We start from the raw sequence: 24,097 nt of genomic DNA, 5'->3' as shown, positions 1-24,097 counted from the left end.
TTGGTCCAATCCTTCAAATGTCATAGATGCAATCCTGAGGCCTTCCAGCTGTAACCTCAACTGTGTTGTGGGGAAGTGTACAAAGGCATCATTCAGCAGGATAGGAACTGTGCCCTAGTGGCACTTCTGTTATGGTCTGAACCTGGTCTTTAACACTGGAACATGATGCAAAAAGATCCATTCCTGGGGCCAAGGAAGAGAATGGAATATAGTAGGAGATGTTAGGCAACAGGGAACTGTCTGTTATGCTGCAATCAGGGGTAGTCCATGCCCAGCTCATCCATCAGGGGCTCATCAAGGCCACTAGTAATAGAGAGAAGAGAATGAAGGAGAACACAGGTTTTTCTATCCTTGATATTGCTTTAGGAAAACGGGAAAGAAGGAGTGTCAAATATGCCTCCCTACAGACAAAAAGCCAGTGGAGACAGAAACAAACCAGCAAGAAAAGCCTACATTGATCCTTAGCCATGTGATCTATGTGATCTCTGTGGTATAATATTTTATTATCCTTATTTTATTCATGAGTCAATGGAATGTCAAAAAAATTGGGTGACTTTCTGGATGTCACAAGTAAAAGTGGCAGAGTCGAAACTACAGCCCAGGTTTCCTGCTTCCAAGTGCGGTGGTCTTTCTACTACAGAAGTCGTCAGGTAGGACTAAGGAAACATTTCAAGTGAAATTTTACTGTTGGGTTTATGTCAAACTTCTGAAGAGAGCCTCAGAAGTTCAGGTAAAATATAAAGGAAGTGGAAAACGTGAGCTGGAGAATGAAACAGAGGAAAAAACACTAGAACAAAAAATCAAGTCTTGATACTTTTGTGTTCAGAACATAGTGATGGAGGTAGGGGGTCCCACTGACCCTTTCCCATTGCTTTCTTGACTGTCTCCCATGGTAAAGCCTGCAGATCCTCATTATGAGATGAGGAACCACCATATTTGCCCCTTCTAGATCCCAGAAAAGAGAGAAAGAGGCAGGAGACCAGACTGGTTCTCTGACAGAGAGACACTTTAGCTAAACACAGTGAAGGGCATCATCCTCCTGACAGAGTTGGGGTTTAGTCAGTAACTCATGCCTTTGGGCAAAGGAGGATTTGGTGTGAAAATATACAGACTTTTCTATCTTCCACTTGAGTTCACCATGAGGATAACGAACGTGCCCTGGTAATCACCTACAGCTGGTTCTGGAGGCCCTGAAGCTCCCTTTCCTTGACCTCCAGATTTGTCTGTGCTTCAGAGTTCAGTGAGAAGTTCAGGAGAGGCCTGAGGAAAAAGGCCCCGGGGTTCATTGTCAAGATGACTTAACCTTGCAAAACCATCAACCTCCTTGTGAATATCACTCAACACACTTGATGCGGAGTCATTGTATTTCCATTGTCTCCTTACATTTTATATTTTATTTATTTTTACAAATGAAAGGTAACTTTATTACCAAAGGGAAAATTTTTTTCTTTAAAGATTTTATTTATTTATTCATGAGAGACACAGAGAGAGGCAGAGACACAGGCAGAGGGAGAAGCAGGCTCCATGCAGGGAGCCCGACGTGGGCCTCGATCCCAGGACCCCGGGGTCATGACCTGGGCTGAAGGCAGGCACCAAACTGCTGAGCCACCCAGGGATCCCCCCAAAGGGAAAATTTATGCAAAAAAGTCTAGATTCCTTTTCCTCATGCACTACTCTTTTTTGTGAAGTTCCAAATATCAACTTTGAGGGCGTTTACAAGGATAAATTTTTCTTAGCACCTGACCATTTACCATGTAGTGGACATTTTTTCATAGAAATCATATACAGAAGAATATATTCTTAAAGTTTACAAGAAGCTTAGGACATTGTATTAACAGAAGATAACATATTTTATTGCAAAATATCATAAAAGGGCTACAATCTTGTGGCTCATAAATGTTTGATTACTTAATGTGAGTAGAAGAATGATAAAAAGCAGCAAGACAGGCCTGGCTTTAGGATCTTTTGGTATTCAATTCCTTTTACTTTTATATCATCTCCAATTAGCTCATACATATATGTGCCAACCGCAGAGGCCTGGATATCCAACAACACAAATGAAGGAATAATATTTGTTGCCAAGGGGTTACTATGCTTCAGTGGTAGACCCTGGGTTCACGTAAGATTTATTTTCCTGCTCAATTGCTTCACATTTGTGCGCGTGTCTTGAGACGAGAATGTTCACATCAAACTGCTTCTGCCACTGGGCTGAGCTGTCTGTGTCTCCCGTACAACTTGACGCCCACAGATCAGACCAGCTTTGACCTGCTCAGCAGTCATGACTTTCTGTTCTGGATAATTCAGATTCTTGTCAGAGACTCCTCTCACCATATGAGATCACCGGCCAGTCTTGAGACTGTTATGACTCTCTCTGGTGCCAAGTACCCAGTATAGAGAGTGTACGGAGTCTTTCCTGCCACCAGTGGGTTTTTAAAATGTAGTCAGCAAACTGTTTCACTGGTGGGGATATGCAGGCCTGCGAGTGCCAACGCTGACCGGAGACAGAACGATCCTCATCTTTAGGGGGAATCCCTTCAGATATGCATTGAACATAGCAGATGTGGGAAGCATCCTGTCACTGGGCTCTGCTCAGTCACCACAACTGCTGTCGCCGTCTTCCATGAGCCCCTCAGCAACCCCCTTGCATTTTAGGAAGGCTGTGTGTTGAGCGCACACTGCAGTCTCTGACTGTGTCAAACAGAACGCCCTGCTATACTTGATATTCCTTCTCTATTCTGGTATCCAGGAGGTGTCAGAGCCTGGACTAGATCTCAAACCAAGGAGATACAATGCCACTGGGGCAGAGATCCTAGGGATACAGCACAATTCTGGACTGTGGAGTGCGTATCCTTTGTCCTTAGGAATTTGTTTTGATGGCATTACCTGAGTCATTGCTCCAATTGTCCACAAATGACAGTTTCTCATTTGGCCAGTTAACTTGTGGCAAGCTTCAACCCAGGTGTTTCCCTTAATCTCCGCCTAGCCTCTGCCTAGCTTGAGGCTTCTGGCTTCCCCTAGCGAGGGCCAGCCTCTCTGTGTAGGGGAGATGCTCCGTTTTTGCTTTCTTCCTTATTAGTTTCCACTCCTTGTTCTTCTACCTGGTACTGGGGTAGCAGTTAGGGTACTTTTGAGCAGAGGAAGTGAAGCTCAGTGGAGACAGAGCTGAAATTTCTCAGAAAGGGCTTTTTTGCATCTCCTGCAACAAGGATATAAAAGCCTTTTTTCTGTGATTCTTTCCTCCACGATGGCCTTTGCTCTCTCTCGCACATGGGTGTGGCACCCTATTAAGTTATAGGTGGGAAGAGCTAGGGCACAGAGGAGAGTGCTTCATTAACTTTGTGACTTCTCCCAAGTATGCATGATGTTTCCTTTCTTTTCCCTCTTATCAACTTTTTCTACTTCATGATTTCCTCTTTTCTAGTCCGGTTTGGGGAGTCAGTTCTCACTACTTTTGTATCATATCCTTTGAAAGTTGAAAAAAACAAGACCCGGGATCCCTGGGTGGCGCAGCGGTTTGGCGCCTGCCTTTGGCCCAGGGCGCGATCCTGGAGACTCGGGATCGAATCCCACATCGGGCTCCCGGTGCATGGAGCCTGCTTCTCCCTCTGCCTGTGTCTCTGTCTCTGTCTCTCTCTCTCTCTCTCTCACTGTGTGCCTATCATAAATTAAAAAAAAATAAAAAAGAAAAAAACAAGACCCTTCTCCATTTTCTAGGAGAGTTTTCTATTTTCCTTGCAATAAGAGCCACCCACAAGCTCCACCATTTCTGTCTTTCCTCTCCATTTCCCCAGTAGTCTTAATATCAAGCTCCTTTGTAGCAGGAAGATTGAAAAAGAGCCCATAACCTTACCAGAGGAAACTTGAACCTACAAACTGAGATTGGGGATAGAGAGAAGAAAGAAGAGAGTGATAGATTTCTATCTGAATGGTAACATCTTCTTTTCCAGAGGATATGAGCCATTAACAAACTTATGGGAAGGAAGTCATGAAATCAGAGCCAGAATTGAGTTTGGGTAATTTAGTATTCCAAAGATAGAAATGTTCCCCACTCTCTGATTCATATCATGCTTGGCTTGATTGAAACTCTTTTTGAAAATTTTTTGCCTGTTTTTAGAATACTAATTACATAAGTTTGATTATGAAGATATTAAAATATTTTTTCATCATACTGATCATTCATTTTTCTTAAGTACCACGCACGTGAGGTGCTTTGTTGAAGTTTGGGAAACAAATTTATATTTAGTTTTTCCATACACATTCATGAGTTTTGACTAAAATCTTAGGCTTTGTAATGTCTCATGTTTTTTATTTTTCCTCTTTGTTTTTGTCTTTCAAGGATTTTCTAGCCACTAAATCAGTCTATCTTGCTATTTATTTGGATATAAATATTTGCTTGAATATCAACCTCCTAAAATGGCATCCTTGAGAAGAGGGTCTAGTTCTTAATTTCCATCACTGTATTTTCTTATTTTATTCCCAATACATGTGTGGCAGAGTGTGTTACATGCATACTTATTATCCATTTCTCTTATCTTCCTGCCTAATACAGTCCCAGTTCTATTCTGGAGGCAAGGTACCCAGTTTGAAAAATCAAATGTTGTAGCCTCCTTTACATAGGGGTCATTGTGTAGCACACTTCTGTTCAATCAAAATTGCAGGTGTAATAGAGTGGCCTCCTTCCTGCTGTCTGCAGCTCCAGCTGCTGTCTTAGGATAACAAGGTGGCTTTGAGGATGAAAATATATACTAAAAAGGACTTACCAAAAGCCATGAGAGCTTGAGTCCCTGATGCCATCTCGAAACTGCCTTCCTCTGGACTGCCATAAACTATCTCTAGAAGTGTATGTGTGAGGGAAAAAGAAAACAACCCAAACACTTTGTATAAGTTGCTGTTACTTGGGACTCTTATACACAGCCGAATCCAAGTCTAATATTTACAATTCTGGGTTCCTGGATAGACCTTGAGTTTCAAATAGTTATCCAAATATTTGTTACATAAATCATATGTAATTTGCGTAGTTATTGCCTTAATCATAAAGAATTTCCTATAAGTATATTTCGCCAAATGCATGCCTCCTCTACAGCACTCATTTATTAGATAAATCCAGGCTTTTGACCTGCAATGCCATGCAGTTCGTAAGGCAGCTACATAGAACATGGCCATAGTTTCTAGGAGAGAAGGTGCTGGCACAGCGAAATTCTTACTGATACTGAAGTCAGCGGAACTAGTTCCTTCACTTACGCCTGTAGACTTAAACAACATGCTTGGTTTCTTTGAATCTCATCTCTGCAAAAAGTATGAGAATGTCTACCCTAACTCTATCACAGAATTTGTGAGGATGAATTGAGAGAGTATGTCAAAGTGTTTTGTAAATGATAAAGAACTTTCCAAGTAAAAAGTATTAGTATTAACTGACATCATTTGCATACATACTACGTATAAGATTCTATTCTGATTAACCTCATTTATTCATCACAGCCATTCTTTGAGGAAAGCATTATCATTAGCTCTGGTTTATAGATTTAAAAAGCAAGCAAGCAAGGATTAAGAAAATACGTAAGAAAAATGCATGATTGGTATGATGAAAAAACATTTTAATATATTCATAATCAAATTTATGCAATTGCTAGTCCAAAAATGGGCAAAAAAATTAAAAAAGCATTTCATTCAAGTCAACATGATATGAATTAGAATGTGTCCATTTCAAAAATCACAAATGCAATCTTATCTTTTGAACTGAGTAATCATTTCTCTCCCAGAAAACTGTTCTAAGATAAAAACCCCAGAGGGAAAAATTGATACATGCATATAGTAGTCTTATATCCTGGATTTTCCAGGGGCAGTTTTAGATTAGATGATGAGTCCTAATAATTTTGCAAAACATCATCATGACAAATCTTTATGAAGATTTAATTGAGATATGAATTTTTACAATAAAAGAATGGAAATAACTGTACTATATAACAAAAGGATTGGTGATGGATGGAAGGAGGATCTGAATCCCTGAATAATAATTCTAAGTGGTCATTATCGTGTAGTGGTGGCATTCATTTTTCTCCCAATTCCCCTTGTGGAAATTTCCTTTCCTACATCCTGCAAAAATCAGTTTCAAGCTATGTGGAAGGACAGTCCTCCTTTTAGGAAAATATTGATCTCACCACATAAAAATGTACAATCCATACATTTAGTTGAATGGAATATTAAAGTTCCCAAAAAGCAATAATTATAAAAACTTGGTATAATACAGGAACAACTTTGATGTTATATTAAATAAAGCACACATATAAATGAAAATGTAAAGTGTATTGATTGTATCACTGTAAAGTGATTGAATTCTGGATGCTTTTCTTCCTTAAAAATTTTCCTTACTGTTATTTTAATACTGTTGCAGCAACAAATAACAATTAATTGCTACTTATTTTTTTTGAACTTAAGTAATTAATTTCAAAGTAGATCATGTCCCTCCATTTTTAGAAGGAAACATTCTATTATCTAAAACCCAATTAATTGACCAATTAAAGTTTTGGTGATCCTTTGTAAAAATATTAACACCCAGAACACCGTATTTCTGAATATTTTGATTGATTGTTGTTAGAATTAGAATCTGCCCCTTAAGGAAAACAAACAACATATGTCTGAATGTCATTAGGCCAGCATAACATTATAGTCCCATAGAAATTTTGGATAATCACTTTAAGGGTTTATTTATCGAAGGTGACCAGATCACCAAAATAATACAGTCAAATAAGGAAAGAACCACAAACAAAGAAGACCTAAACATGGCCAACAAGCACATGAGAAAATGCTCTGCATCACTGGCCATCAGGGAAATACAAATCAAAACCACAATGAGATCCCACCTCACACCAGTGAGAATGGGGAAAATTAACAAGACAGGAAACAGCAAATGTTGGAGAGGATGTGGAGAAAGGGGGACCCTCTTGCACTGTTGGTGGGAATGTGAACTGGTGCAGCCACTCTGGAAAACTGTGTGGAGGTTCCTCAAAGAGTTAAAAATAGATCTGCCCTATGACCCAGCAATTGCACTGTTGGGGATTGACCCCAAAGATACAGATGCAGTGAAATGCTGGGGCACCTGCACCCCAATGTTCACAGCAGCAATGTCCACAATAGCCACACTGTGGAAGGAGCCTCGGTGTCCATCAAAAGATGATGAATAGAGAAGCTATGGTCTATGTATACAATGGAATATTCCTCAGCCATTAGAAACGACAAATACCCACCATTTGCTTCGAGGTGGATGGACCTGGAGGGTATGATGCTGAGTGAAGTCAGTCAATTGGAGAAGGACAATCATTACATGGTTTCACTCATGAATATAAAAAATAGTAAAAGGGATTATAAGGGAAAGGAGAGAAAACGAGTGGGAAAAATCAGAGAGGGCGACAGACCATGGAAGACTCCTAACTCTGGGAAATGAACTAGGGGTGGTGGAAGGGGAGGTGGGCAGGGGTATGGGGTGACTGGGTGATGGGCACTGAGGGGGACACTTGACGGGATGAGCACTGGGTGTTATATGTTGGCAAATCAAACTCCAATAAAAATATACATATATAAAAAAAGAACCACAAACAGAAAAATTTTTTTCATTTATTTACAATGAAACAACTAAACAACAAAATGATATGATTTAACTGATCCCAGAACTGTTAAATTATCAAGTAGAACACAAAAATTTTTATCACAGAAGAATCGTATAAACTATCCAGAAAACACCCAGATGTGTACATTCTTAGTTCATGTACACTCTGAGTGTCAAACAAGAACCCAATACTTCCATTTAGTTATATAATCTGGCCACTTTACGATTATAGTGGTCCCATAGATGTTTAACTTCATAAACTGATAGTTAATATCACTAGACTTATATTGGAAGATTTGTATAACTGTATAATCCTGATTGCTTTCTGTGAGACTATACTGACCTGGAGCAATCACATAGTACATCTTGGGTTATGTAGCAATGCCCCAGAACTTTCTTCAGGGCTGCCTTTATCTCCTTATTCCGGAGGCTATAGATGAGCGGGTTGAAGAGTGGAGTTACCATAGCATAGAACAAAGTTGCAACTTTCTGTATACCTGCAGAATGCCCAAGTCCTGGGCTCACATACATGACCATCAGAGAGCCATAGAATAGTGATACCACAGCCAAATGAGAACCACAGGTAGAGAAGGCCTTATGTCTCCCAGGGGCTGAAGGCATGCGCAACACAGCTAACAGGACAAGTGTATAGGACCCAAGGATGAAAAGGAAGTTACCAAAGATAACTAATGAGCTTAGACTATAGCAAAGCTGTTGGATTGTTGGGGCAGATGCACATGCCAATGCAAACAGTGGCCCTGGGTCACACACAACATGGTCAATAATGTTGGGACCACAGAAGGGCATCTGAGAGATGAATGCAATGGGGATCAGGAACAACAGAAAACCACAAACCCAGCAGATAATGACCAGTTTGGTAGATAAATGCCTAGTCATGATATTAGGGTAGTGCAAGGGACGGCAGATAGCAAGGTACCGATCAAAGGCCATGATGGCCAAGAGCAAACATTCAGAAGTTCCCAAAGAGAAAAAGAAATAAAATTGGACGAAACATCCAGTAAAGGAGATGGTCTTTTTTTCTGAGAGGAAATTGGCCAACATACTGGGGACTGTAGAAGAGACATACCAGATCTCTAGAAAGGAGAAATTCCCCAGGAACATGTACATGGGACTATGGAGTCTCCCTTCACACCAAATAGCACAAACAATGGCCCCATTCCCTGTTACCGTCAAAGTATACGTTGTAGTGAAGAGTGAGAAGAGGAGGATCTGAATCTTCCACTCACAAGAGAAACCTAGGAGTATAAATTCTCTTACAGAAGTGAAGCTGGAATATGGCTCAGAGACATTCACTGGGTCAGTCATCTGCAAGGGCAAGAGACATACTGTTATCAGGACTAGTTTCAAATGTGCTCCTTTTTCAGAACGAAGAGAAGACAATGAGCATGGTGTCAGTTTTCAAAAGAATCATGGGTTAGGAAGAGAACAAGTCTACTTGTTCTTGGTTATGTGCTCTGAGTTTTGGGCAGAGTAGTAGCAGGCCTGCTTCTGAATCTCTTCTTCATTAATGCTCCCATGACAGAACTAGGGGAGTTAAACTCTCTCTCTCTCTAGAAGAATGTGGGGGAGGAATGGTGTGGGGGAGGGCAGAGGGAGAGGAAGAGAGAGAATCTCAAGCAGACTCCACACCCAGCACACAACCTGAGGCAGGGCTCGATCTGACAGCCCTGAGATCATGACCTAGGCTGAAATCAAGTCAGATGCTGAACTGCCCGAGGCGCCCAGGTGCCCCACATTAAACTCATTTTGTAAAGTTTGTTATTTTTGAGCAGGGATGAGGTATGATAATTTCTGGATAGCACATAACACAAAGTTAACACTTAGTACATGTACAGGTTTCCTATCCTAAACCCATTGTAGGGCAATAGATACAGAAAAGAAGGCTTTAATTCTACTCTTATATATCAGTTAAATATATTGCTTAACATAACATGTATGAAAAATAAATGGACAATATTGTAGAGCAAGTTGGCAGTAATTTTAAGCCAATATCTCTCATTTCTATTCCTGTTGCTGTTAGCTTAAGCATCATAAAAATATGATATCATAATGTTACTTACCAGTGCTGACTTTTAATATTTCAGTGTTGCAGTGTCTTCTGTTGGAAGCAGTGACTAAGTTTCCACCTAATCTTTCACCTGTAAAAGTTTGCAAAGTAATAGCTAGGTATGGGACTTTTATTTTTTGAAGCTATTTTCCCCCATAAAATTTGGCAATGATTTTTTTATATGCTTATTTAAATTATATATTGTTTTAAATTAAAAATTTGCAATGGGATCCCTGGGTGGCTCAGCGGTTTAGCGCCTGCCTTCAGCCCAGGGCGTGATCCTGGAGTCACAGGATCTAGTCCCACATCAAGCTCCCTGCATGGAGCCTGCTTCTCCCCCTGCCTGTGTCTCTGCCTCTCTCTGTGTCTCTCATGAATAAATAAGTAAAATATTTTAAAAATTAAAAAAATTTGCAGCAGAAGACAGAAGTCAAATACTTTTTTTTTTTAGTGTTATAAGTAAATGTACTTCATCCCACATTCTCATGGAAAAGGTGCCAGGGATCTGAGTTCCCTGAATATTTTTGCCATTTTGGGACAAGACGCAGGGATGTGAATTCTGAAAATTGTGAGGGCTTACATTTGGGGCAAAACCACAAAATTTTCAAAAGCAATTTTACTTCCAACCTATTGTTCACCCCAGTGCTTGGAAGAGTCTTTAAGACTGATTTGGTGGAAGTTGTCTTTGTGCTTCTTTTAGTAGTATGTCCTATTTTTTAAATGTCCCAAGCCAGGAGCATTAATAAGTCAGCATTAAGAAATTCTGGAATCAAAACAAAACAAAAGAAAAGAAAAAACAAAAACAAACAAACAAAAAAGAAATTCTGGAATGAAAGGCATTGACACAGAGACGTTATGACCTTCTGCAGCGCTCATAGGTAAAGGTATCATCGTTTTGATGTCTACCAAATCTCCATTTCATGAGCCATATATTTCTCTGCCCAGATGGATAAAGAGTATTATTGCTTCACAATAATTAAGAATGCATCTTCTTTACCAAATGTTCTCCTGGGACTTTTCCTCTATAGCATTAGAAAAGTTCTCCTCCAAGCCAATGGGTCTTTAAAAAGTTGATGGTTTCATGTTCTCTGAGGAATTAGTACAGGGTGACAACTTCACCAATGTTTTAAAAATTTGCTTGCCTGGGATATGGATTCCAAAAAGCTTCCAGAGGTCACAATTTGAGGAACAATAAATCACAATGTGTCACTCTTGATATGGAGTTCAGGAACACATCTATTTTTAATTTTAAAATTAAATTGATAGGTAGTTAACATATACTTCAATACTGGTTTCTGGAGTAGAATTCAGTGGTTCATCACACACAACACTCAGTGCTCATCATAACTATTAAGTGCCCTCCCTAATACCATCACCCATCTAGCTCATTCCCTACCTACCTTCCTCCATCAACCCTCAGTTTTTTCTTTTTTTTTAACTTATTTAATTTTATTTATTTATTTTTGTATATATATTTTTATTGGAGTTCAATTTGCCAACATATAGCATAACACCCAGTGCTCATCCTGTCAAGTGCCCCCCATCACCCAGTCACCCCCACACCCCAGCCACCTCCCTTTCTACCACCCCTAGTTCATTTCCCAGAGTTAGGAGTCTCCCATGGTCTGTCTCCCCTTCTGATATTTCCCACTCATTTTTTCTCCTTTCCCCTTTATTCCCTGTCACTATTTTTTTATATTCCCCAAATTAATGAGACCACATAATGTTTGTCATTCTCCAACTGACTTATTTCATTCAGCATAATACCCTCCAATTCTGTCCATGTCGAAGCAAATGGTGGGTATTTGTAGTTTCTAATGGCTGAGGAATATCCCAGTGTATACACAGACCACAGCTTCTCTATCCATCATCTGTCTGTGGACACTGAGGCTCCTTCCACAGGTTGGCTGTTGTGGACATTGCTGCTGTGAACATCGGGGTGCAGGTGTCCCGGCGTCTCACTGCATCTGTATCTTTGGGGTAAATCCTCAGCAGTGCAATTGCTGGGTTGTAGGGCAGATCTATTTTTTAACTCTTTGAGGGGGACCTCCACACAGTTTTCCAGAGTGGCTGCACCAGGTCACATTCCCACCAACAGTGCAGGAGGGTTCCCCTCTCTCCACATCCTCTCCAACATTTGTGGTTTCCTGCCTTGTTAATTTTCCCCATTCTCACTGGTGTGAGGTGGGATCTCATGGTGGTTTTGATTTGTATTTCCCTGATGGCAAGTGATGCAGAGCACTTTCTCGTGTGCTTGTTGGTCATGTCTATGTCTTCCTCTGTGAGATTTCTCTTCATGTCTTTTTCCCATTTCATGATTGGATTGTTTGTTTCTTTGCTGTTCAGTTTAATAAGTTCTTTATAGATCTTGGATACTAGCCCTTTATCTGATACGTCATTTGCAAATCTCTTCTCCCATCTGTAGGTTGTCTCTTAGTTTTATTGACTGTATCTTTTGCTGTGCAGAAGCTTTTTATCCTGAGAAAGTCCCAATAGTTCATTTTTCTTTTGTTTCCCTTGCCTTCATGGATGTATCTTGCAAGAAGTTCCTGTGGCCAAGTTCAAAAAGGGAGTTCCCTGTGCTGTCCTCTAGGATTTTGATGGACTCTTGTCTCACATTTAGATCTTTCATCCATTTTGAGTTTACCTTGGTGTCTGGTGTAAGAGAATGGTCTAGTTTCATTCTTCTGCATGTGGCTTTCCAATGTTCCCAGCACCATTTATTGAAGAGACGGTCCTTTTTCCAGTGGATAGTCTTTCCTGCTTTGTCGAATATTAGTAGACCATGAGTTGAGGGTCCACTTCTGGATTCTCTATTCTGTTCCATTGATCTATGTGTCTGTTTTTGTGCCAGGCCCACACTGCCTAGATGACCACAGCTTTGTAGTACAACCTGAAATCTGGCATTGTGATGCCCCTGGCTCTGGTTTTCTTTTTCAATATTCTCCTGGCTATTCGGGGTCTTTTCTGATTCCACACAAATCTTAATATAATTTATTCCAACTCTCTGAAGAAAGTTCATGGTATTTTGATAGGGATTGCATTAAACATGTAAATTGCCCTGGGTAGCATTGATTTTCACATATTAATTCTTTCAATCCCCGAGCATGGATTATTTTTCCATCTCATTGTGTCTTCCTAATTTCTTTCAGAATTGTTCTGTAGTTTTTAGGGTGTAGATCTTTCAAATCCTTGCTTAGATTTATTCCTTGGTATCTTATTTTATGCTTATGGGTGCAATTATAAATGGGATTGACTCCTTAATTTCTCTTGCTTCAGTTTTATTGTTAATGTATAGAAATGCCACTGACTTCTGGGCATTGAGTTTGTATCCTGCCACACTGCCGAATTGCTGTATGAGTTCTAGCAACCTTGGGGTGGAGTCTTTTGGGTTTTTTATGTACAGTATCATGTCATCTGCAAGGAGGGAGAGTTTGACTTCTTTGCCAAATCAAATGCCTTTTATTTAGTTTTGTTGTCTGCTTGCTGAGGCTAGGCCTTCTAGTATTATGTTCAATAGGAGTGGTGTGAGTGGACATCCCTGTCATATTCCTGATCTTAGGGGAACAGTGCCCAGTGTTTCCCCATTGAGAATGATATTTGCTGTGGGCTTTTCATAGATGGCTTTTAAGATGCTGAGGAATGTTCCCTTTATCCCTACACTCTGAAAAGTTTTGATCAGGAATGGAGGCTGTATTTTGTCAAATGCTTTCTCTGCATGTATTGAGAGGATCCTATGGTTCTTGTTTGTTCTCTTGTTGATATGATCCATCATATTCATTGCTTTACGAGTGTTGAACCAGGCTTGTATCCCAGGGATAAATGCCACTTGGTCATGGTGAATAATCTTCTTAATGTATTGTTGGATACTATTGGCTAGTATCTTGTTGAGAATTATTGCATCCATGTTCATCAGGGATATTGGTCTATAATTCTCCTTTTAGGTGGAGTCATTGTCTGGTTTTGGAAGTAAGGAGATGCTGGCCTCAAAGAATGAGTTTGGAAGTACTCCCATCTCTTTCTATCTTTCCAAACAGCTTTAGTAGAACAGGTATTGCTTCTTCTTTAAACGTTTGATAGAATTCCCCTGGGAAGCCATCTGGCCCTGGACTTTTGTGTCTTGGGAGGTTTTTGATGACTGCTTCAATTTCCTCCCTGGTTGTTGGTCTGTTCAGGTTTTCTAATTCTTCCTGTTCCAGTTTTAGTAGTTTGTGTCTTGAAGAAATGCATCCATTTCTTCTAGATTGCCTAATTTATTGGCATGTAGCTGCTCATAATATGTTTTTAAAATCATTTGTATTTCCTTGGAATTGGTTGTGATCTCTCTTTTTTCAGTTGTGATTTTATTAATTTGAGTCTTTTCTCTATTGTTTTTAAAGGCTGGCTATGGTTTATCTATCTTATTAATTCATTCAAAGAACCAACTCCTGGTTTTGTTGATCTGTTCTACAGTTCTTCTGGTCTCTATCTCACTGAGTTCTGCTCAAATATTTATTAACTCTCTTCTGCTGGGTGTAGGTCTTATTTTCTGGTCTTTCTCCAGTTCCTTTAGGTGCAAGGTTAGCTTGTGTATTTGATTCTTTCCAGTTTTTTGAGGGATGCTTGAATTGCAATGTATTTCCCTCTCAGGACTGCTTTTGCTGTATCCCAAAGATTTTGAATGGTTGTATCTTCATTTTCCTTAGTTTCCATGAATCTTTTCATTCTTCTCTAATTTCCTGGTTGACCCTTTCATCTTTTAGCAGGATGCTCTTTAACCTCCACGTGTTTGAGTTTCTTCCAAATTCTTGTTGTGATTGAGTTCTAGTTTTCAAAGTATTATGGTCTGAAAATTTGCAGGGGACAATCCCAATCTTTGCTATGAGTTGAGACCTGATTTGTGACCCAGTATGTGGTCTATTCTGGAGAAAGTTCCATGTGGACTTGAGAAGAATGTGTATTCAGTTGCATTTGAATGTAAAGTTCTGTAAATATCTGCAAAATCCATCTGGTCCAGGGTATCATTTAAAGCTTCAGTTTCTTTGGAGATGTTGTGCATAGATCTGTCATTGAAAGAAATCGTCATATTGAAGTATCCCAATATTAATGTATTATTCTCTAAATATGTCTTTACTTTGGTTATTAATTGATTGATATACTTGGCAGCTCCCACATTAGGGGCATAAATATTCATGATTGTTAGGTCCTCTTGTTGCATACACCCTTTAAGTATGATATAGTGTCCCTCTTTATCTCTTACTACAGTCTTTGGGATAAACTTTAATTTATCTGATATGAGGATGGCTACCCCAGCTTTCTTTTGAGGACCGTTTGAATAGTAAATGGTTCTCCAACCTTTTATTTTCAGGCTGTAGGTGTCTATAGGTCTAATGAGTCTCTTGTAGACAGCAAATAGATGGGTCGTGCTTTTTTATCCAGTCTGAAACCCTGCATCTTTGATGAAATCATTAAGCCTATTCATGTTCAGAGTTACTATTGAAAGATAGGAATTTTATTTTAATGAAATAATTTTTTATGGTGTTCAATTTACCAACATACAGAAAAACACCCAGTGCTCATCCCGTCAAGTGCCCCCCCAACACCCAGTCACCCTCACCCCACGCCCTCCTCCCCTTCCACAACCCCTACTTCATTTCCCAGAGTTAGGAGTCTTTATGTTCTGTCTCCCTTTCTGATATTTCCCACACATTTCTTCTCCCTCCCCTTATATTCCCTTTCACTATTATTTATATTCCCCATATGAATGAGAACATACACTGTTTGTGCTTCTCCGATTGACTTATTTCACTCAGCATAATACCCTCCAGTTCCATCCACGCTGAAGCAAATGATGGGTATTTGTCGTTTCTAATGGCTGAGTAATATTCTATTGTATACATAAACCACATCTTCTTTATCCATTCATCTTTTGAAGGACACCGAGGCTCCTTCCACAGTTTGGTTATTGTGGACATTGCTGCTAGAAACATCGGGGTACAGATGTCCTGGCGTTTCATTGCATCTGAATCTTTGGGGTAAATCACCAACAGTGCAATTGTTGGGTCGTAGGGCAGGTCTATTTTTAACTCTTTGAGGAACCTCCACACAGTTTTCCAGAGTGGCTGCACCAGTTCACATTCCCACCAACAGTGCAGGCGGGTTCCCTTTTCTCCACATCCTCTCCAACATTTCTTGTTTCCTACCTTGTTAATTTTCCCCATTCTCACTGGTGTGAGGTGGGATCTCATTGTGGTTTTGATTTGTATTTCCCTGATGGCAAGTGATGCAGAGCATTTTCTCATGTGCATGTTGCCAATGTCTATGTCTTCCTCTGTGAGATTTCTCTTCATGTCTTTTGCCCATTTCATGATTGGATTGTTTGTTTCTTTGGTGTTGAGCTTAATAAGTTCTTTATAGATTTTGGAAACTAGTCCTTTATCTGATATGTCATTTGCTAATACCTTCTCCTATTCTGTAGGTTGTCTTTTAGTTTTGTTGCCTGTATCCTTTGCTGTGCAAAAGCTTCTGATCTTGATGAAGTCCCAATAGTTCATTTTTGCTTTTGTTTCTTTTGCTTTCGTGGATGTATCTTCCAAGAAGTTACTGTGGCCAAGTTCAAAAAGGGTGTTGCTGGTGTTTTCCTCTTGGATTTTGATGGAATCTTGTCTCACATTTAGATCGTTCATCCATTTTGAGTTTATCTTTGTGTCTGGTGTAAGAGAGTGGTCTAGTTTCATTCTTCTGCATGTGGATGTCCAATTTTCCCAGCACCATTTATTGAAGAGACTGTCTTTCTTCCAATGGATAGTCTTTCCTCCTTTATCGAATATGAGTTGACCATAAAGTTCAGGGTCTGCTTCTGGGTTCTCTATCCTGTTCCATTGATCTATGTGTCTGTTTTTGTGCCAGTACCACACTGTCTTCATGACCACAGCTTTGCAGTGCAAATGAAATCTGGCATTGTGATGCCCCCAGATATGGTTTTCTTTTTTAAAATTCCCCTGGCTATTCGGGGTCTTTTCTGATTTCTTCCCAATCCTAAAATAATTTGTTCTAACTCTCTGAAGAAAGTCCATGGTATTTTGATAGGGATTGCATTAAACGTGTAAATTGCCCTGGGTAACATTGACATTTTCACAGTATTCATTCTGCCAATCCATGAGCATGGAATATTTTTCCATCTCTTTGTGTCTTCCTCAATTTCTTTCAGAAGTGTTCTATAGTTATTTATTTATTTATTTATTTATTTATTTATTTATTTATTTATTTATTTTTTAATAAATTAATTGTTATTGGTGTTCAATTTACCAAAGTACAGAATAACACCCAGTGCTCATCCCGTCAAGTGTCCCCCTAAGTGCCCGTCACTCATTCCCCCCCACCCTGCCCGCTTCCCCTTCCACCACCCCTAGTTCATTTCCCAGAGTTAGGAGTCCTTATGTTCTGTCTCCCTTCTTGATATTTCCCACACATTAGAAGTGTTCTATAGTTTTTAGGGTATAGATCCTTTACTTCTTTGGTTAGGTTTATTCCTAGGTATCTTATGCTTTTGGCAGCAATTGTAACTGGGATTGACTCCTTAATTTCTCTTTCTTCAGTCTCATTGTTAGTGTATAGAAATGCCATTGATTTCTGGGCATTGATTTTGTATCCTGCCACGGTACCAAATTGCTATATGAGTTCTAGCAATCTTGGGGTGGAGGCTTTTGGGTTTTCAATGTAGAGTTTGATGTCATTGGTGAAGAGGGAGAGTTTGACTTCTTCTTGGCCAATTTGAATGCCTTAATGTCTTTTTGTTGTCTGATTGCTGAGGCTAGGACTTCCAATACTATGTTGAATAGCAGTGGTGAGAGTGGACATCCCTGTCTTGCTCCTGATCTTAGGGGAAAGGGCCCAGTGCTTCCCATTGAGAATATTTGCTCTGGGCTTTTCGTAAATGGCTTTTAATGTCGAGGAAAGTTCTCTCTATCCCTACACTCTGAGGAGTTTTGATCAGAAATGCAGGCTGTATTTTGTCAAATGCTTTCTCTGCATCTAATGAGAGGATCATTTGGTTCTTGATTTTTCTCTTGCTGATATGATAAATCACATTGATTGTTTTACGAGTGTTGAACCAGCCTTGTGTCCCGGGGATAAATCCTCCTTGGTCATGGTGAATAATTTTCTTAATGTGTTGTTGGGTCCTATTGGCTAGTCTCTTGTTGAGAATTTTTGCATCCATGTTCATCAGGGTTATTGGTCTGTAGTTCTCCTTTTTGGTGGGGTCTTTGGTTTTGGAATTAAGGTGATGCTGGCCTCATAGAACGAATTTGGAAGTACTCCATCTCTTTCTATCTTTCCAAACAGCTTTAGTAGAATAGGTTTGGTTTCTTCTTTAAACGTGTGATTGAATTCCCCAGGGAAGCCATCTGGCCCTGGACTCTTGTGTCTTGGGAGGTGTTTGATGACTGCTTCAATTTCCTCCCTGGTTATTGGCTTGTTCAGGTTTTCTATTTCTTCCTGCTCCAGTTTTGGTAGTTTGTGGCTTTCCAGAAACGTGTCCATTTCTTCTAGATTGCTTAATTTATTGGCGTATAGCTGTTCATAATATGTTTTATAATCGTTTGTATTTCCTTGGTGTTGGTAGTGATCTCTCCTTTCTCACTCATGATTTTATTAATTTGAGTCTTCTCTCTCTTCTTTTTAATAAGGTTGGCTAATGGTTTATCTATCCTATTAATTTGTTCAAAGAACCAACTCCTGGTTCTGTTGATCTGTTCCACAGTTCTTCTGGTCTCCATGTCGTTGAGTTCTGCTCGAATTTTAATGAACTCTCTTCTTCTGCTTGGCGTAGGGTCCATCTGCTGTTATTTCTCTAGCTCCTTTATGTGTAAGGTTAGCTTTTGTATTTGAGTTCTTTCCAGTTTTTGAATGGATGCTTGTATTGCGATGTATTTCCCCATCAGGACTGCTTTTGCTGCATCCCAAAGATTTTGAATGATTGTATCTTCATTCTCATTAGTTTCCATGAATCTTTTTAATTCTTCCTTAATTTCCTGTTGACCCTTTCATCTTTTAGCAGGATGGTCCTTAACCTCCACGTGTTTGAGGTCCTTCCAAACTTCTTGTGATTTAGTTCTAATTTCAAGGCATTATGGTCTGAGAATATGCAGGGGAGGATCCCAATCTTTTGGTTGGCTCAGACCCGATTTGTGACCCAGTATGTGGTCTATTCTGGAGAAAGTTCCATGTGCACTTGAGAAGAATGTGTATTCAGTTGAGTTTGGATGTAAAGTTCTGTAGATATCTGTGAAATCCATCTGGTCCAGTGTATCATTTAAAGCTCTCTTTTCTTTGGAGATGTTGTGCTTAGAAGATATCGAGGGTAGAAAGAGCTAGATTGAAGTCACCAAGTATAAGTGTATTATTATCTAAGTATTTCTTCACTTTGGTTATTAATTGATTTATATACTTGGCAGCTCCCACATTCGGGGAATATATATTGAGGATTGTTAAATCCTCTTGTTGGATAGGTCCTTGCAGTATGATATAGTGTCCCTCTTCATCTCTTACTACAGTCTTCGGGGTAAATTTTAGTTTATCTGATATGAGGATGGCTACCCCTGCTTTCTTTTGAGGACCATTTGAATGGTAAATGGTTCTCCAACCTTTTATTTTCAGGCTGTAGGTGTCCTTCTGTCTAAAATGAGTCTCTTATAGACAGCAAATGCTAGGTCCTGCTTTTTATCCAGTCTGAAACCCTGCGCCTTTTGATGAGGTCATTAATCCCGTTCACATTCAGAGTTACTATTGACAGATATGAGTTTAGTGTCACCATGATATCTATTCAGTCCTTGTTTTTATGGATTGTTCCACTGAACTTCTTCTGAAAGGGGAATTTTAAGAGTCCCCCTTAAAATTTCTTGCAGAGCTGGTTTGGAGGTCACATACTCTTTCAGTTCCTGCCTGTCTTGCAAGCTCTTTATCTCTCCTTCCGTTCTGAATGAGAGCCTTGCTGGATAAAGTATTCTTGGTTGCCTGTTCTTCTCATTTAGGACCCTGAATATATCCTGCCAGCCCTTTCTGGCCTGCCAGGTCTCTGTGGAGAGGTCTGCTGTTAGCCTAATATTCCTCCCCATAAAAGTCAGGGATTTCTTGTCTCTTGCTGCTTTAAGGATCTTCTCTTTATCTTTGGAATTTGCAAGCTTCACTATTTAATGTCGAGGTGTTGAATGGTTTTTATTGATTTTAGGGGGCGGATCTCTCTATTTCCTGGATCTGAATGCCTGTTTCCCTTCCCTGATTAGGAAAGTTTTCAGCTAGGATTTGTTCAAATACATATTCTGGCCCTCTGGCCCTTTCGGCGCCCTCGGGAACCCCAATTAAACGTAGGTTTTTCTTCCTCAGGCTGTCGTTTATTTCCCTTAATCTAACCTCATGGTCTGTTAATTGTTTGTCTCTTTTTTCCTCAGTTTCCCTCTTTGCCATCAACTTGTCTTCTATGTCACTCACTCGTTCTTTCACCTCGTTAACCCTCGTCGTTAGGACTTCTAGTTTGGATTGCAGCTCATTCAATTGATTTTTAATTTCTGCCTGATTGGATCTAAATTCTGCAGTCATGAAGTCTTTTGAGTCCTTTATGCTTTTTTCTAGAGCCACCAGTAGCTGTGTAATAGTGCTTCTGAATTGGCTTTCTTACATTGAATTGTAATCCAGTTTTTGTAACTCTGTGGGAGAGAGGACTGTTTCTGATTCTTTCTTTTGAGGTGAGGTTTTCCTTCTAGTCATTTTGCTCAGTGCAGAGTGGCCAAAAACAAGTTGCAGTGGGAAAAGGAGAAAGAGAGAGAGAAAGAACGAAAAGAGAAAAAGAGAAAAGAAAAAGAAAAAAAAGGAATAAAAGAGAAGAAAAAGAGAGAAAAAGAAAGAAAGGTGAAAAAAGCGGTTGGGGAAGCAGTCAGAAATCAAAAAGAAAAACAAAAACAAAAACAAGAAACACGGGGGAGTATCTTCTGATTCTGTATAATTTAAGTCCCTTGACTTCCCCTGGAACTTGTCCGTCTAGCTGGTCTCCTGGGGGAGGGGCCTGTTGTGCTGATTTTCAGGTGTCAGCACTTGGGGGGAGCTGCTCTGCCGCTGCCTGGTGCAGGGCTCAGTGGGGGTTGTTTACCCCGTGAGGCCCCAGGAGGAACAACCCCAGTGGCTACGGCAGCTCTGGAGCCCTGGATTCAGCCCCGGCAGTAACTCCAGGGCTCTCCGTCTGCAGGGCCTGGAAGCTCCGGGGCGGGGCCGCTGATCTGCTCATCTCGGGGCAGGAACGTCATTGCGATCCTGGGCTGTGTCCCGGCGCCCTGTGCCCTGGGGCCTGAGCTGTTGGATTTGTAGTCCTGGAGCCACGCAGCCCCCTCCGCTGAGCCGCCGCCCGATCCCCTCCGAGCTGCTCCGGGTCCACCGTGCGCGCTGCAGCCCTTAGGGAGCTCGGCGCACTCTCCTGGGCGCACAGGTGTCTGTTAGTGTCCCAGGGAGCCCGAGGGCATCCCTGCCCTCCTGGGTCCTGCTCTAACCCCCTGCAGGCCCCTTTCTGCCCGGGAAGGTTGGTGCAGCTCCTGCTTCTCCGGGACAGGGCTCTCCTGTCCTGGGGACACTCGCCCCGGCCTTAGCCCGCCTCCTGCGGGCCCCTCCCCCTTGGAGGCCTTTTGTTTCTTTATTTCTTTTTTTTAATTTTTTTTTATTTATTTATGTATTATAGTCACAGAGAGAGAGAGAGAGAGGCAGACACAGAGACACAGGCAGAGGGAGAAGCAGGCTCCATGCACCGGGAGCCCGACGTGGGATTCGATCCTGGGTCTCCAGTATCGCGCCCTGGGCCAAAGGGCCAAAGGCCGGTGCTAAACCGCTGCGCCACCCAGGGATCCCCTGTTTCTTTATTTCTTTTTTCCCGTCTTCCTACCTTGATATAAGCCCGAAGTCTTCTCACTGTAGCATTCCAGCTGTCTCTCTTTAAATCTCAGGCCGAATTCGTAGATTTTCAGGATGATTTGAAGGTTATCTAGGTAATTTGGTGGGGACAGGTGACTGGGGACCCTACTATTCCGCCATCTTGCCCCTCCTCCTCGAAAGATATGAATTTAATGTCATTGTAATACCTATTCAGTCCCTGTGTTTGTGGATTATTTCTTTGGGCTTTCTCTTTCTTTTACAGAGTCTTAATATTTCTTGCAGAGTTGGTTAGGTGGTGACATATGCTTTCAGTTTTTGCCTATCTTGAAAGCCCTTTATCTCTCCTTCTACTCTGAATGAGAGCCTTGCTGGATAGAGTATGCTTCGCTGCATGTTCTTCTCATTTAGGATAGGACCCTGAATATATTCTGCAGCCCCTTCTGGCCTGCCAGGTCTCTGTGGAGATGTCTGCTCTTTATCTAATATTTCTCCCCATATAAGTTAGGGATCTCTTGTCTCTCCCTGCTTTAAGGATTTTCCCTTTATCTTTGGAATTTGCAAGTTTCACTATTAAATGTCAAGGTGTTAAGCAGTTTTATTGATTTTAGGGGAGATTTCTCTATCTCCTCAATCTGAATGCCTGTTTCTCTCCCCAAATTAGGGAAATCCTCAGCTATGATTTGTTCTAATACGCTTTCTGGTCCTCTGTCCATCTCGGCGCCCTCTGGAACCCCAATTAAAAGTAGATTTTTCCTTCTGAGGCTGTCATTTATTTCCTCATGTTCTTTTAATGGTTTCTCTCTTTTTTCCTCAGCTTCCTTCCTTGCCATCGACTTGTCTTCTATGTAACTCACTTGTTCTTCTACCTCATTAACCCTCGTTGTTAGGGGCTCCAGTTTGGATTGCATCTCATTTAATTGAATTTTAATTTCAGCCTGATTAGGTCTAAATGTCGCAGCATGAAGTCTCTTGAATCCTTTATGCTTTTTTCCAGAGTCACCAGTAGCTTTATGATTTTGCTTCTGAATTGGCTTTCTGACATCGAATTGTAATCCCAATTCTGTAACTCTGTGGCACAGAGTACGATTTCTGGTTCTTTATTTTTTGGTGAGTTCTTCTTTCTAGTCATTTTGCTCAGTGCAGAGTGGCTAAAAATGAGTTTTACTGGAAAAAGGAAGAAATAAAAAAAGAAACACAAATAAACAAACAAAGAAAAACAAGGAGGGGTACCCTCTGGTTCTTTATACTGTAAATCCCTCAACTTCCCCTGGTGCTTTTCAGCGCTGTTGGGTCAAGGACTTGCTCTTCCCCTGTCCTTCCAGCTGGTCTTCTGGGGGAGGGGCTGCTGTGCTGATTCTGGAGATGCCCCGCCCCCCCCAGGTGCACGGCTCAGTGGGAGCTCTTTCCCCCCTGAGGCCCTGCTCCCTGGAAGCCTCGCTCTGTCCCAGGCACAAGGCGACACCAGGAGGGACAACACCACTGGCGGCGGCCAACTCTCCAGCCCTGGAGTCACTCCCCCAGTATCACCTGCAGCTCCCAGTCCGCACTGGCCTCGGTGCTCCCGGGGCGCGGTGCTGACCTGCACAGCTCGGGGTCACTGGGGGCAGGAGTCTCCCCACCGTCCTGTGTTCTCCCCCTTCCTCTGGGTTCCCCAGGGCAGCAGCGTCCCCATAATCCTGTACTCCCCCCTCCCTCTAGGATCCCCTGGGGCAGGAGCATCTCCACCGTCCTGTCCTATCCCCTTCCCCTGGTGTCCCCCGGGTGCGGCTCCCCAAGGAGCAGGGCGCAGCCCCCCCCACCCCCCGGTTCCCCAAGACCCCCAGGCGCTGTAGCCCTTTCCTGAGCTCCCCGGGTGGGTGCGCTCTCCCCGGGCCCCTCCGGGTTTGTGACCCCGCGACCCTGGAGGCCCCGCTGCCCACCCCCGCTCCTGTGGGTCCCGGGAGCGCCTTCCCTCTGGGAGGGTCCAGGCGGATTTCTACATGCCCGCCCCTCCGGGCGCTCTCCTGTGCCCGCCCCCAGCCCTGCCCCTGGGCCCCTCCCCGCGGGTCTGTTTCATTTTTCCACCTTCCTACCTGCTGGAAGCGCAGACCCTTGTCCCTTGGCGCTCCCACTGCTCTCCCTTGAGATCTCGGGTCGACTTCGTAGGTTTCAGGATGATTTGACAGTTATCTAGGTAAGTTGGGGGGCAGGCCCCCTTCCCGTATGTTAATCTATTTTGTTTATTAAATTCCACATATAAGTGGGATCATGTGATACTTATCTTTCTCTGTTTCATTTAGCACAATACACATAATATACCTTTAGCTCCAACCATGTCATTTCAAATGGCAAGATTCCTTCCTTTTGGTGGCCAAGGAGTCTTCCAATGTGTGTGTGTCTGTGTGTGTGTGTGTGTAAACAACATCTTTATCCATTCATCAGTTGATGGATATTTGTTTTTTTTTTATAAATTTATTTTTATTGGTGTTCAATTTGTCAACATATAGCATAACACCCCGTGCTCATCCCATCAATTCCCCCCCTCACTGCCG

The 24,097-nt window shown here is 41.6% G+C and overlaps 1 protein-coding gene across 1 annotated transcript; it reads right to left on the bottom strand.

The window, feature by feature from the left end:
• Nucleotides 1–254: 254 nt before the first annotated feature.
• On the bottom strand, nucleotides 255–11,081 carry LOC112914977 (olfactory receptor 11H1-like). The gene is made up of 4 exons (XM_025992278.1): nucleotides 11,072–11,081; nucleotides 7,947–8,979; nucleotides 1,174–1,260; nucleotides 255–303 (listed from the first exon to the last, which is right to left on the bottom strand). Exons 1-4 carry the CDS (start codon nucleotides 11,079–11,081, stop codon nucleotides 255–257), a joined length of 1,179 nt encoding a protein of 392 aa, XP_025848063.1.
• Between the last annotated feature and the right edge of the window lie 13,016 nt (nucleotides 11,082–24,097).

The sequence above is a fragment of the Vulpes vulpes genome, chromosome 10 (assembly GCF_048418805.1).
Source record: "Vulpes vulpes isolate BD-2025 chromosome 10, VulVul3, whole genome shotgun sequence".
Classification (NCBI taxonomy): domain Eukaryota; kingdom Metazoa; phylum Chordata; class Mammalia; order Carnivora; family Canidae; genus Vulpes; species Vulpes vulpes.
Note: the sequence above shows the minus strand (reverse complement) of the source record. Positions and strands in the feature narration are given on the sequence as shown.